Raw genomic sequence first — 15,447 nt, forward strand, 5'->3', positions numbered from 1 at the left:
AAGGAGTACTACTCACTAATGGAACTGTATGGGCTGTAGTGACAATGATTTGAAAAAAGACTGGAAACTGGTGGACCTGGACTGGCTGCTAAAGAATATGTCCGCTCTTTAGGAGATCTATGACGGAGAGTTGATTAAGCCCACTGCTGCGGCTTTCCCCTGAAGCTTAGACTCCTACTAGTTGCATGGTGGATCTTGGACACATGTATGGCAGGCCTTGGACTTTGAATTGAGAGAAAGCAGAGTGTCTACTAAGGACAAACGAATAGACCACCATGGACTTGAAAGTGGAAGGTTCCCCAAACTTACCACACGGGTCCCTGCCAATGGGCCCCAAAAAATTAACTCCATATAGTTTGTTCAGTGCAGCCGAATCTCCAGGGTGTCAAGGCTGCATCGAAAGTTGGAGGGGCTAAAACTCCCTTTTAAACTTGCACTCCTTAGAGCCAACTGGCCAACCCACACAGTGTCAAGATTGGTGCACTGCCACCGCTTTGTACCAGTTTGTTGACGAGAGAAGTCCAGGTCAAAAGTTGCCGTCTTGTGATGTCTCAACGCATGGTTACATGAGAGGTACTGGGGGGCTGTATCCATTAACAACGTTTAGGACTTCCCTGAATTTTGAGGTGTAGAGACAGTGCAGACACTGTCAGGGAAGCTAGTCAATGTTTTCCCAAGTACGGGATGATTTGGATGTCTCTTTTTGCAGGAGTAACAAATGAGTGGCAACAACCACGTAGCAACAAGGTGGTTGGGAAGCAGGTTACTGGTAGTCCGGTAGTAACAAGGAAGGCTGGTAGAGGACAGGCAGGAGATAGGCCCGACTGGAAACGGGTAAGCAGCAGGCTGGTGGGTAACGGGTATAAGGCAATATGGCTTGAGACAGAAAGGCAGATTAATGGTAGGAAATGGGCAGGAGGCAACATGGCAAGGACAGGAAGAAGGCAGAAAGACTTGCCAAGTCCACCTGGCTTGTGAGTCCTCCTTGGCTGTTCGGCCACCCATTGCCATCATGGGTAAACCCACCAAACAAATAAGTGGCTTGCAGATGCCTGGCAGCAGTGCATGATGGCACGATCACCTTCCCAGGGTCAGGGGTGCGTCTGGTTTCAAAGGAAACTATCATAGACATGGCAAATCAGCCAAGGGGCGTGCACATGCAATACAGGCTCCCAGGAGATGTTGCACACTTTATAGCCCCCAAACCCCAGCTACCAAGTAGCACAATTTACCACATTGAAATCTAGCATCACAGATGGCCAGCACTGAAAATTCTGGGTGATCATACAGCAATACAGGTTGAGGTGGTTGTGACCAGTGGTGGTACGTGTCTTCCAGGTAGGGCTTCAGGAGTAAAACGTGGAACACCGGAGGTATCGTCCATTCTCCAGGTACTTGCAAATTGAAGACAACTGCAGAAATGCACTGATTTATATGAAAGGGACCCAAGAATCTTGGTGCAAGTTTGGCAGGTAGGTTTTTCAAAGGCAGGTATCTAGGGGAAAGCCACACCTCATCACTGACCTAGAACAATAGTTCCAGAGAGCGCCTCTTGGTTGCAGCGGTTTTTGGTTGGCCGCAGTCACCGGTAGCAGGTCCTTCACTCGTTCTTTGGTCTGAATGTGACCGATTAATCCATCAATGCAAGTTATAAGGCTTGCATGGGTACCAACTTGGGGTGTAGACCTGAGGAGCAATAGAAAGAGCTATGTCCAATAGAAATATGGCGGGCGTTGTTGGAGGCAACATCGGCCTGTTATGTGACTTCAGTTCAGCAATCCCACTAAGTCAGTGCCTCGTCTGGGACGCCCAAGGGAAGCCCTTATTTATATATTTTTATGACAAGTTATACTCTGGATGATAAACCCTTATATAATGCCCCTCTCTTTGAATCCCCCTGACCTCACTGAGCCAAGAAGTAGGTTTGTTTTGCAATTTAAAAGATTTCATGGAAAAATTAAACAATATATATATATCACACTTTTATAATAAATTAATATTTGATATCACACTTAAGAATATGACAGTGATCAACAATGGATAATATTACAATTGTACGCTTATTTAATTACTTAGAAGTTGGTATAGGAAGGAAAAGGTAACTGAGAATGCTTTTATGGTTTCAAGGAAAAACAATGATGGAAAGAATGCAGTACAGAAATAGACTGATAGGGTTTCACAAGAGATAATATGTTCACTTTTCCCCTTGTGGCAATTCACTCCCCCCCCCTATGCAATATAAGGAGATGGAAGTAAAGCACACGGTTTTCAGGAATACAATACAATACGAATTTCAGTTCCCCCCCCTAGCAAGCTTAGAGAAACAGGGATGGTTTTAATCACAGGCAAAAGTACTTTTAAATGTGGTATGCAAAGAAGGGAAAAATATCCAAAAAATGATTTTAATTCCCTGTAGGAGGTTCAGGGTAGGTGACCGCTACTTTGAATTAGTTCAGGTCAACCTAACAATGATTAATAAGGGATTATCAGGTTGAAAACGAATTTTAGCAGTTCAAGCAAAAGACGGCTATCTTTGACAGGAGCTCATTTTTCAATTTGCGGCAATTTTTCCGAATGTGTAGAGCGCGATTACGGTATGACTATAAGGAATAGAAAGTCGGTTGTAGGCTTGTTGGAAAGCTTAGAATCTTAGCTCTCAAATGTTAAATCTCGTTCCTAACACACGCGGTTCCAAAGATAAGGATGATTTTGTGAAGGTAGTTTCTCGAAATTAAAGTAAACTTCAGAATGAAAAAAATTACACTTTTACAGCTTTGAAATGACAGAATGAACACACGTTTCCTAAGATGCAGCTCTGGACAGGTTCAAATGTTTTGAATCAGATTATTTTAAACTAAGAGATGGGTTCTGCACAGGCCTCAGGATACTCACTCCTAATTTTGGAAGGAATGGGCCTCGTCACGGATCTGGTCAACAGGTTGGACTGGACTTCTGGCGGCTTCTGGTACTGGTTCTGCTCACAGCGGTCTGGTCTGGGTCTGCTAGCGGCACTGCGGTCTGGTCTGGGCCTCTGGTTCTGCTGGTCTGGATCAAGTGGATTCTGGATACAGCACTGCTTTCTGGGTACTGGCACAGGGTTCTAGGCCAGAATCAAACAGCTTGACCCGGCTGTTTGAATAATTTGCAAAATTTTTTGAGGCCTGCTGAAAAAGTTCTGAAGTCTGGATTCTAAGTTCTGGAGATGGTCCTTCTGGATATTATCTGGTCCGTCAAAGCGCTTCGCAAGAAAATGGAAAGTGAGTGTCTTGCCTGTCCAAAGCAGTCTCTTTTTATGTGTTTTGAAAATGGGTGTGTGCGTAGGCATAACTAAGCCTGCCCCTCACAACTTATCATTGGCCAAGCTCTCCTCTCTCCCTTGATTGGGGGAAGGAATGGAGTGCCATCAGGCATCAATTTTATGACATACAGAAAGAATACTCCCCTTGTCAATTTGCACACACATCTATTTTTGATCCAAATACATATTTATCTATGTACCATTTTTCTAATATTATATGTCCAGTTAACATATTTTCTGTAGCACCAAACCATCCAATCCCTGTTTTTGTAAGATGTTGTGTCGACTTATGACAGAATTCTGCCCTTTTCATCAAGAACACAACCTCTAAACTTTTCCAGAATTTACACAAACTTGCACAAGGAATATGGGCATCAGATGATAAAGTGTCAGATTTTTAACATACAGACATTCGGAGTAATACCTTATTTTCTGCTACTACCCCCCTGAACATACCACAGAGTCCTAACACCTCTTAAAATGTGCACAGAAAAATCACAAGAATGATATTAATTATATAATTTTGACAAGTCCGTACTATGAATTATCCATCTTTTTAAAATTATGGTCTGGCCCAGAGGGGTGTGGTTTCCCAAAGCACATGGTGGAATTTCTGGTTTGTCCACTTCCTCCAACTCAGGTTGCTCACAGAGGCACTGCTCCTCCCAGTTTCTTCCAAGAGGAAGCCATTTACGACCCCCCCTAACTTAACATTTGCCTGAGCCAAGGAAAGCTCATTGTTCCGTTTCCCTGCTCCCAGGTGCTCCTCCCTTGATTCAATCAGAGGTGTAATCTCCTTTTGGTGGGAACAGCAGAAGGCAGACAAGCCTGCAAATGCAGTTGCTTGGGCAAGTTTCAACTCCTGTCGGGGGTAGTTGCCGGGCAGAATTCAATCTCTTCAAGCCAGGCTTCAGCTAAATGTCACTTTTTATCCAGTTTTCTTCATTCAAATCAAACTTACAATTCTTTACACATGCAGCTAGAACGCTGATTCTAAATTCAAAACTATGACCTTTAAACAGTTGCAACCTATGTGACACTCAAAAGTAGGTCACTCATTTATTTTAAACATTTCGATTTTAGTGGTTTTAAATCCAATTTCAGTTAAGCTGCTAACATCCACAGCTCAGCCAGTTTTGTTATAAACATTGTTTTGGGCTCTTCATCTTTCCAGATTTTGTATGCACACAAGACTACATTCTGCCAAATGTCTGGTGTTCAGTGAGATTTTTGAATATCTTGCAATGTTTAAAATAGGCATTTTTAGCTTGCATTTCAGAGAAACAAAGGTGATTTCAAAGCACTTTTTGAGCTAACGGGCACTGCTGTTTTTCCTTTGGCACCACGTTTCACTCATGGCGCTTCTGGCCCATCACGCTCGCACTGGTGGGTATTAGGGCAGGCGACCATTTTGGTGTGCGCAAAACTGCGCGGTTTTCCTGGATTCTGGCGCAAATGTGGGCTTTTCGGCCATTTTGGATTTTCTAAGCCCACAGCACCAAATGTTGCAGCATAATAGTTCAAATTTGGATCAAGACACCCACCAGGCCGTGACTATGTTTTCCTACCAATTATCTTGAAAAGTGTGGGAGAAGAGACATAAGCATTTCTCTACGGTTTGGTTGGTCCGTTCCGTTTGGCCATTACTTTGTGGGTGGTCTCCAGAACTCTGGGCTCTACTGATGCCAACATGTTTGCATATTTATGCCCAAAAGCATGACAGGAACTGGGATCTGTGAGGGATCGGAAATGTGAGGTAGACAAGTTAGTGAAGGTTTTTCAAAGATGCCATTACATTAACTCAAAAGGTTGGATAAACTCCACGCTATCCCTACCCCGACAAGGATTTCCCTGCCTACAATAAACTAAAGGAAACACTCTAACAAAACGTCTCTGTCCCTCACACTTATACATACAGTAACTCAACAAGTTAACGCATGGCAGTTCAAAGGCAGCCGGAAAATATAACAGATAAGTCTCTCCTTATGTCTGGGTAAATTCCCCATCCCCAGTTTCAAAAAGATTCTGTTCCACAGTTCCAAAAGAAATGAGGAAATCCTGTTCTGTAACAAAAGTTCCAACACAGTTCTTTGTGGCTCCAATTTGACAACACAATGTTCCAACACTACAATCTTCTTTGCATAAACCAATAATATTTACTTGGCTCATCATTATTAACATGAATTGACTTTGTCAGGATGCTTATGCAACAGCATTTCAGTTCTGAGGATGTAGAACACTTCTGCAACAGCTGCATATAAAGTATTTGCTTCAGCAATGAAAGTTTGTCAAGATAGTTTACCAACACCACACAGCACTTCATGCACGTCATCAACTGCCACCTGGTTTACTTCCATGCCAGACCTACCACTTCAATCACACCTGGTTAACTCCTATTCCAAGCCTACTAATTCAGGGTTCACTGTTCAGGTATATTCCCCTTGCTGAACAGTAATTTGCAAACAAGTACCTCTGTGGTTAAGGGCATCTCACCTTAAATTCATAGTGCTTCTTACTTTACAACATCAAGCTTGAAGCAATTCTTCAGGGAAGGCAAGATTCAAATTGATGCTCTTCAGTACACTTTTGTGATTTCCAAAACCTCTAAGTTATGCTCATCTCCTACTGAACAGCTTTTACCAGAAGGGCAGCCTTCTTGCCACTTTTATTTCCCCGCTTCTCCATTAACCAACACTGACAATTATATGGTTTTATTATGCTTCTTCCTGGACTTTGGTGATGTGAGTTTATCTTAATGTTATGGAATTCTTCACACATGGGCAATACACTTTACAACCTTTTGGGACTTTCATTTGCCCCCTTCTGACTTTGACAATGTGTGTTAGTTTTAAATTGCATTGGTTTTATTTTATGTTGGATTGGGTAATGGCGGTTTGCATTAAATTTAAGATATATATTGCCATGTCTTATAGTCAGTCATTTGATCTTATATAATAAGGTTTTCTACGTTTTCTGCCCGTTCAGTATTCAAAATTGCCTTTAGTCTTATGTGATTGTGTTTCAATCTGAAAACACCTGTATTGAGCACGCGAACCATCAAAGAGCACTCCAGTGTTACAATCACTTGTTGAACTCACCGGGTAAGGCTTGCACATCCGTTTCCCTCGCTGCTCACATTTCCTTCTCTTCAGAGGCTCTGCACAATCCAGCAATCTGCTAGCTTCATTCTGCCATCACTCGCGCCACTTGAACACAGAGCTTCCTTTGCTCCGGAGGCTCTCCGCTCGCCTGCCAACGGAGATAGCCTTGGGGAAAGGAAAGCTTTCCAAACGTTCACTTCCCGCTGCGCAGCCTCTGCAAAACAGGTCTCCAGAGGGCAAGCCCTCCCACGCAAACTCTTCAATGAAGACTTCTGGAGGCAAAGACCCTCTCAGGACCCGCTACTGCTCGCTGCTCGACAGTGGTCCCGTCGTCTTCTTCCTCCAGGATCTGCATCTGCTGAAGCGTAGGTGGAGTTCACAAATCCTCCACCTACCACTGCTACTCTGCTCCTTCTTCTCACTAATGGCCTGCACCTGAGGGCCTTTTAGGTGTGGGTCATTCCAATAATCAAGCTGCACTTTGCAGTTTTGTTCCTCTTCATCCCTCTTTTTCGTCACAGTACTTAGGGGATTATGGGACTTGAAGTCTCTAAAATTCGTTTTTATAGCTTGATTTTTGATCTCAAGCTAATTTCTGTTCCCACAAATATTCTCTAAAGGAATATCACAGGGATCAACCACAAGACTTTTGGGAGTAAGGGGAGCTTTTAGCTCTATAAGTCTCGATGGATTTAGAAGGCATGGATTTAGAAGGGTTTTCACTTTTCCCAATGCAAAGGGTTTATCAATGTTTTCACCCATATTAAGATGCTCAACTTGGGGAGCAGAAAGATGTTTCTGACAACAAGCCATTATATACTTTGGCATTCAAATGTCTTCCATAGAGGAAACCAAATACAGCGTCTCACCCAACCGAGTCCTCGTATTCCCCTGGGCCCTTTCTCTTCCCAGGTGATTTTCCTGAAGAGCCCCAACCCCAACATCAGGAACTGAAAGTTTCTGCCTTTGCCTGGTCACCTGAGAGGAGACTTTAGGTAGGGTCTTTGTGAGGACTCTGCATGATCTCCGACAAGGGGTCTGTGTTGAGTCCTGCAGATGATAGAAGTCCCAAAAGAAAACTGTCACTATCTGTTGGGTAGTAGGTACAATAGCCAGTGGTATGCATGAAGGAATTGTGTGTATGGCAAATATGAGAGTTGTTTTAATGCTTAGATCTGGCATGTTTCAACGTATTGTGATATGTAGATTATTCTCTACAAAAAGCAGGCGTTATTGATGCAAATATCAACAATTGTGTCAAGAAAATTCAGTTGTTTTGCACTAACTAGATGGATGATTTTAATGGTACCAGGACTGGAGTTCAATAGGTAAAAGTATTAGGAGATCTTGAATGGATGATTTCCAGATAAGAGAAAGGTCATCTTCATAACATATCAAATAAGCTCTGCCCTTTACCCAAAGTTCAGTGTGAATGTCTGCTGGAAAACATACCTTTATAGTATTTCAGTGTGAATTTAGAGCACATCATTGCCCCTTTTGTTTGTTTGCAGAATTATTTTTCAAAGGTAAACTCGTTTTTTCTCTATTTTCATGATGCATGCCAGTTATCTGGTCTGGAATTCTTCTTACAGCACACATACCTTCTCTATGAGTAATATGTATATATAACCTGTTGGGGTGGTCAGGAAAGGTCCCCATGATTACTAGGGGTTCATGTTGCACACGCCATATTGATAACTGGCGGTGGCAGTGAACAGGGCGCATGGTTGCAATTTCATATGTACCAAGTGTAGTTAATAATGTCTGTCTAGAACTGATGCATATTAGCTTGCACGTGTGCAGAAAGATAAAACGTTAAACCCACCAAAATGTAAAAAGAAAATACATGCACGTTAATACATGGTGAATTACTGAACCTTAATATAGTGAGCCTTTACAAATGAATCAAAACCATGGTAGTCTGGATTGTTTCAAGGTGAACCTTGACTGTTAAGTAACTGATTCTGCGAGGTTTTATAAGCCAGGGGAATAGGTGAATAAGTAACTCCACAACCCTGGCGGTCTGTGCAGCTGCAGAAACTGCCCATGAGTTTTAGGGTTTCATCAATATCACAGACGGCAAAGGTAGTCTCCTGATGAATTGGAGCATGACAAAAGGAGGTTCACTGTTGGTTTTGGCTAGCCGTGAAACACTGGGTTAGTCAATGCCCAAGGCTAACTAATAGAAGGAGTTTCAATTGTATTGTCAGATGTGCTATGTGTGATAAAGCAGAAGGGTATTTAGATTGGAATTGTCCACTGAAACCAATGACCTGGGGAATGAGATGGCATCACAAACTCAAAGAGAAATTATTTAGCCAGTGTGAGAAACCTGAGGGCATCCTCATATCTACTTCCCTTAGATCCGTTGAGCAGGTGCCTAGGGAAGGCAATCGCTGTTGGATCCCGACCCTGAGGGCGGAGAAGCGAGTGCGGATCACCTAGGTGGAGGGTTCTTGGGGAGTGGAGGGAAATGTTCCCAGGTGTGACACAGTATTTCCCTATTCGATGCCATGATGAAACCCTAGTCCCAGAAGCTTTCATAGGATATTGTAACCCATTTCCTCCTATCAGAATTACATCAGAAGAAAAGACAAGCCTCAAAGACCCAGAAGTAGGGTGAGAATGAGTGGGGTGGGGTGACCTTGGGTGAGACATGGTATCCCCTTTTCCCTACTGAAAACCAACGCAACCTCTTCCCACCCTTTATGGGCTATTACAAGCCAGCTCGCCTAATTTCTCCACCATTGAAACTTGACCATACTGGGACGAAGAAGAGGAAACTAAGAGCAATGAAGACTATGCTGTTTTACCACTCCAATATTGGTAAAAGGAAAATGCCTGCTAGGATTGATGAAGGTCAGGCATGCCCCTTTAATGGGAGTCAGGCAGGACTGAATAATCATTCACATCTGGAGCCCGTCAAGCAGCTGCAGAGGTTACCTATAATGGAGCCTGACCCAGTGGCAGAAGGAATCAACGGGAGAAGGAACAGGAGGCTGGTGCATTTAGCAGAGGACCGTTCAGCATGGCGTGGGAGTGAGGACTTACTGGAGCGGACCAAGAAAGGTGTAGGCAGCCGTGATGGAAGGCTGCCCTGTTCCTTTCTATTTAAAGTGGTCATTCCTTTGTGGTGGATGACCAACCCAGGAGTGTCTGATGGGCAGAAATTGGAGCCCCAGCACTAGAGGAAGAAGGCTGTGTGATCCGTGCTGCAGCCCAAACATCCTAATCGACTGGTGTTTCTGGGGCTTGAGATACCTGGTGCGCGTTTGTGAACGTAAGCATTTTATGAAATGCGTTGTATCGGGGTGTTGGCGTGCGGCAGAAAGCACGTTTTGAAGGTCTCCGAACAGTGAACCGTTCAATTAAAGTGGAACAAAAATATTTGCTTTTTAAGTATACAAGAAAGGGGAATACTTTGTATCAGAGCGGACGCATGTGTCAAGGAACACGTTCCTGAAAGTGTCTGAGCACCGAACTATACAATTAAAGCAAGACAAGCAGTTATATTTGTCTATCATTAAAAAAAGGGAATATCTTGCATAAGAGTGGTTGCGTGTGATGATATGCACAATTTCAATGGTCTCTGCACATTGAATTATACATTTAAAGTGAAATTAACATTTATTGAACTCTATATGAAGGGAAAACAAACCTTAAGCCAGCGGTTTGATTATTGAACACCAAATTGAATTATGACTTTGTTGCTGAACAGAACCCAAAGCTTTAAAGCCAAAAGGTGACTAGACCAGGCAGACAAAGGACACTGCAGCCTGATACACAGAGACAATGTCAACCTGTGGGTAAAATACAAAATCATTTGAACTGTGCATTTCAAAACAACATTAACCGAACTGTGGAAGATAAAGACATTTTGTGTTGCTTTTGGAATTGTGTTTTGCAACTCAAGAGAGCACCGAGTCCTGATTAGAAGCCTTTCATCTCAAGGTAATTTGTGTGTGATTTTGGAACTTTGGGAAGAAAACCCAGAGACCTGAAGAGACTTATTTGCATTCGAATTCTAAATAAGGGGGTTTTGAGACTTTACTTAGTTGAACTGTTTTATACTTGGGGAAGGGAGCTGAAAGGAAGCTGCGAGCTGGAAGAAGCTCAGGACTTTGTGTTGAACACGGGGTTCTGTTGATTGCTGACATCCCTACACGTTGTATAGTTTTTTTGTAAACCATTTTATTGGTTTTTAAAATACAACCATACATTTTCCAATACCATTGATCACACTTTTCCTATATGGTCATATGCATTTACCTTTTCTCCCCCCTCTCCTTTTGCCCCGCCGGCCTACACCGCACTGCATCGGTCTCTTTTGCCCCTTTGGACCTAGTCCCTCAGCCTCCCCCACTCCCTGAGCTAGGTGCTATCTTGCTACTTGTTGGGTCCTGTAACGGCAATTCAGCCACTAGTTGTCTCCTGACTTCCAGCAGCCCTTGCCTCTTGCCACACTGCCGTTTCCCCATTTACCCACTTTATTATATCGCGTCACCATACGTTAGTAGACGGTCGCATGCGTGCCTTCCAGATCATCGATATTTTGCGTTTTGCTAGTATATATGCTCGGTCTTTTAATTTACTTATTTGTTTAGCTATGCAAGACCCCCGCCCCCCTCAAGCAGGCACGCCCAAGGGGTGCTCACATCCAGGTTAATCTCCACTCTAGCCAATGTTTGCGCCACTTCTTCCCAAAATCTTCTTATCTCTGTGCAGGCCCAGAACATATGTACCATCCCCGCATCCACCTTCCCACACTTCTGGCATTACTATCTATACATTGTATAGTTATAGTTGTTAGGGCACGCATAGGTTTTGGACACAGCCAGATTCCTAAGGTGAACTCTTTGACTCAGATTTTCCTTAGTGTTATTTCGGTATGGAAATACCATCCTAGCATAGGGCAACTTAGACATTTTTCTATCCTGACATTTAAGTCAATAAAAATTGATTCTTTGAATTTAGAATCTGTTGTCTGTGGCCTTCTTTATGATGCCTTCACACCAGCCTTCCTCATATTCCTGGGAATATTCATGCGAACCATGTACAAATCAAGAGTTAAGGTTTAAACAACTTAGGACAGTTATTGCTAGTAATGAATTAGGTATGCATAAATAATGTCATGACCCACCACAACTAATCCCAAGAAGATGTGTGTTCTTCACATGAGCTGCAAATGATAGTTAAGGTAAAACTGGCCAATAAAAACATAGGAATTGTAGAAAGTGGGATTTCATTGAAGAGGGTTTTGTCCAATCTTGTGGGGGGTGGTTTGTAAAAGGATCTGGGAGTATTTTAATTTTTTACAAAAATGTATGAAAGATGTGAACTGATGTGGTTTGTTGAGACTTGAGTTAGTTTGGTTCTGCAACACCATCTAACTGCTCCGCGGATAATGGTACAAAACTTTATGTATAAAACGTGCACTCGTTCTTAAAGTGGTGGGCCCGCTCAGCTTGAGGTGATTAAGGGGCCCGCCCCTACAATCACCAGAAAATTGATTTTAGCAATGATGATGTTCCATATTTGTAGTTTATCGAATGTTTTAATGAATTCCCTGGTTTCTTGGATGAAGTGGTAGTATTTAATTCTAATTCTTTTTGGAAGCTCATCTGTGTAAGAAATGCTTGTTGTTTTTTTTTTTTCGACTGTGACAATGTGTCTGCCTGGAGGAGAATGATAATTTTTATGTATTTTGAGTAATAGATCGGTGACTGGAGTTTGAGGATTTTGTTTGGTTAGAAAATATGCAGTAACATGAACGCACATCTTGGAGTGATAAGGGATAGTAGTGTTGCAGATTGTTTTCCGATGGCCATTCCTAATTTTCAGGATGTCAAATGAAATTCGGAACAATTTCTCAACACTGCGTCTATTTCCGTTCTTAATGTCTCCCATTTTGTATGCTTTATTGCAGTATAGAAGGGGCCATGTGTTTAGATATTATTTTCGTGTTCTCTTATCCATAAACCCTGTTCTTCTATAATGGATGATTTCCTTAAGTACCCAACCGTTGTGAAAGTGGGGAAGTGGGCCTGTCCCCTTAATGTACTGGCTTCCTGGCTTAAAACCATGATCATATAGCATGCGCAGTGATAGGCACTTTGTCATACATTGCTGCATTGGTATTATGGTGTTATTGGCCAAACATCTGACCCTTAGAAAGAGAGGGTGTGCTGCCGGTGTGAAGGTCCCCTTCTTGTGACATTGAAGCTGGTTGGGAAGGTAAATAATTGAAATTTGATACTTCATCTCTTCCCTTGACAACCTCCCCTCTCCCTTCCTCCCCACCCTTCCCCTCACCTTCTTCCATCCAGGTAAATTGTGCTATATATTGTTTAATTGGTTTGTTTCATGATTGTATATATGCTTCTTTCATTATTCTTGTATCTTGTTATATTGTAAAGTGCTTTGGATTAAAGCCATGTACAACAATAATGATGCCTGTATATTTTATATATACTGGTAAGAGGGAGAAATAGAACTGTGGGACTGCTGAGCTTCCAGGCGAGATTTGATCTTGTCCTGCTGCGTGTGTACTAGGTCTAATAGAAACAGTGCTCCACTGTTTCTGGATGGGAGATTGGGATTGGTGTTACAGACCAGACACCTTTGTGCCAGACTCTAGGGGGTGTCAAGAGAATATTTCTCTCCTAATAAATTCCACAAGAGCTAGGCATTGGTTTCTAGTACTGGGATTTATTTTATTGTGATTTTGCTGACACGCGCTTTGACCTCGGGGACATTATCAAGGCAGGAATTGTTTAGTTAAGGTATGGATATGTAGTATTCATCCTAAAGTGCGAATGATCCACGGCGCAGATTGGTATCTGGTGATCTATGAGCAGGTTGATAAAGTTGTTTGTGCTGGAGTCAGTGTCTGACTCAACACATGTTGAAGGGAGTTTAGGAGGAGCAGGGGTTCTAGTTCGGTAAATGACATTTACCATTATATTTTAAATATTAACTGTGTTACTGGTTGAGTGCCAGATCAATTGCTTAAGTGCTACTACTGAATTTCGTATACCATTTTTGATACATCTCTTTTTTCCAAACTTAATTTTAGACTTCTTTGGCAATGCGTTTTGCTCAGGAAGCATTTGGAAAACAGTACAAGCAGACGGTGGGACTTGACTTCTTTTTGAAAAGAATTACGCTGCCAGGTAAGATATTGGCATTTTAAGGTTTCAAAAGAGTGATGCCATAAAAGATGACTACAAATTTTTAGTAAATGGTATTTTAAGTGACCTTTTTACTCATGCGCTTGTACGGTCAGAAAGCTGTTTTGACTGCATTGAACTTTCCTAGTAAATCTTCTTCCCGTACAGTGATTGATGTGCAATTTTGTGCCACCAAATTAATTCTGAAAGAATTGCCACAGAGAATAAAGGTGTGCTGGGGAGCAGAATGTCTGGTTGGCATATCGACTGACAACACCAGAAGTCCTTTTTTTCTTTTTGGGGTGTGGGGGTTCTCCCATCCAGCTAGGAGTCACCTTGATACCTCCAGATCATACCTAGTCAACTAACCTCACACCTCCAGCCCAATTTACCCCATTCTACCCCACTACCCTATCCACTCACTTCAAAACCACCTCAACCCAAATAACCCCCAACCAGTTCTACCCCATGTCATCCCAATTCGATCTAGCTACCACTCCACCCTAACCCACCCATTGTACTCTATCTCACTTAACTCTATACCTGTAGCACCACCACTCTACTTTCACGGCCACCTGACTCTCACTCCCACCATATTCTGATCCACTCTACCCCACTCCATTCTATAAAAACAGCCACTTTCTCTCCATTCCACACCACCCCACTCATCTACACAGCCACCTTTCCCTCACCTCACTCTAGCCCAACATCTTAATTTGACCACTCACCTACTATACATCTGTCCGACCCATTTAACCTCACCTTTCTCCTCCCCACCAAGCCACCCTCACCCCTATCCATCCACCCACCCTCCCACCTCACCCCTTTCTACCAACGCCCCCACTCCTCTCTATCCACCCCACCTCCTCTTGGCCTACCTCGCCCTTCTTCACCCCCTCTCTACCCACCTCCCCTCTCTCTACCCAACAGCCCCCCGCCCTAGCTCTACCCACCATACCTCTACCTTCTCAAAACAACCCAACTCTCTTGAGCCAGCCACTAGGATTTCCACGTCAAATCTGCCCCCTAGTGTACTGTGGTGACTGTTTACTGCCAGTCATATTTCGGCTCCTCCTTCCGCACAGATGTCTGCCACGGTTGGATTGCCAGCAAGCTCGCAAGGAGGACTAGGATATTTCTTATAACAATAGTTCAAGGACTATGCAAGCCCAATAGCAGCCATGTAGATGGCAGACTAGACTCCACGGGCTTGAAACTAGGTGCCATAGACCCTCCAAAGTGGTTATGGATTTAACACCCCCCTCTCTGATTCACCAGTAGATTGGATCTGCGGGTTGTTTGAAGACCCAAATCAGACTTCTGCTATTAAGTAGAGTTGATCAAGCACTGCCTCTTCTGACGCATCCTGGTATTCACGAGTGGATCTGACAAATCTCCCAACCCTTGTGGCTGAGGATTCCAATATGGCCCGCAAGCATGCACATAGAGAAGGTTAGAAATCTGACTTCTTTGCCCTGAAAGGTGGCTTAAAATAAATACTGCCTGAAGTTGGTACTTCATGCTCTAGGCCGCCTTATGCAGACTATAAGAGATCAGATTGAAGACTGTGCAAAGCTGGAGCAATTCAATGATGCTGTTCAGAAGTTTGAATCTAGAGTGGACACAATGGAACATGATGCAAAACTAAGACAGATTCTACTCCTCGAGAGGGGGTTGAGATGGAGGATCTTAGGGCTCTTTCGGCATCCCTTATTAAAGAGGGCTACATTTATGCATTGGGTGGAGTTCCTGAGGGATGTTCAGGGTTCTACTGCAGCTCCTGGGCTCCGAGCATCTGAATTTTCAGGACGCTACCTCACAGCCCAGGATTGTGAAGTGCTTTTGTTTGCCATAGACTCGGGGGTGATGCGGGAAGTCC

General features: G+C 43.2%; 1 protein-coding gene across 2 annotated transcripts in view; it reads left to right on the forward strand.

Moving 5' to 3' along the window:
* The window catches only part of RAB28 (RAB28, member RAS oncogene family), a 1,474,591-nt gene that overhangs the window by 237,643 nt on the left and 1,221,501 nt on the right, over positions 1-15,447 (forward strand). For both annotated transcript variants that reach the window (XM_069631946.1, XM_069631947.1), the window contains exon 2: positions 13,475-13,571. In XM_069631946.1, the coding sequence (XP_069488047.1) occupies positions 13,475-13,571 (97 nt within the window). The remainder of the gene's footprint in view (positions 1-13,474; positions 13,572-15,447) is intronic.

The sequence above is a fragment of the Ambystoma mexicanum genome, chromosome 6q, assembly GCF_040938575.1.
Source record: "Ambystoma mexicanum isolate Mex_15411 chromosome 6q, UKY_AmexF1_1, whole genome shotgun sequence".
Lineage (NCBI taxonomy): Eukaryota > Metazoa > Chordata > Amphibia > Caudata > Ambystomatidae > Ambystoma > Ambystoma mexicanum.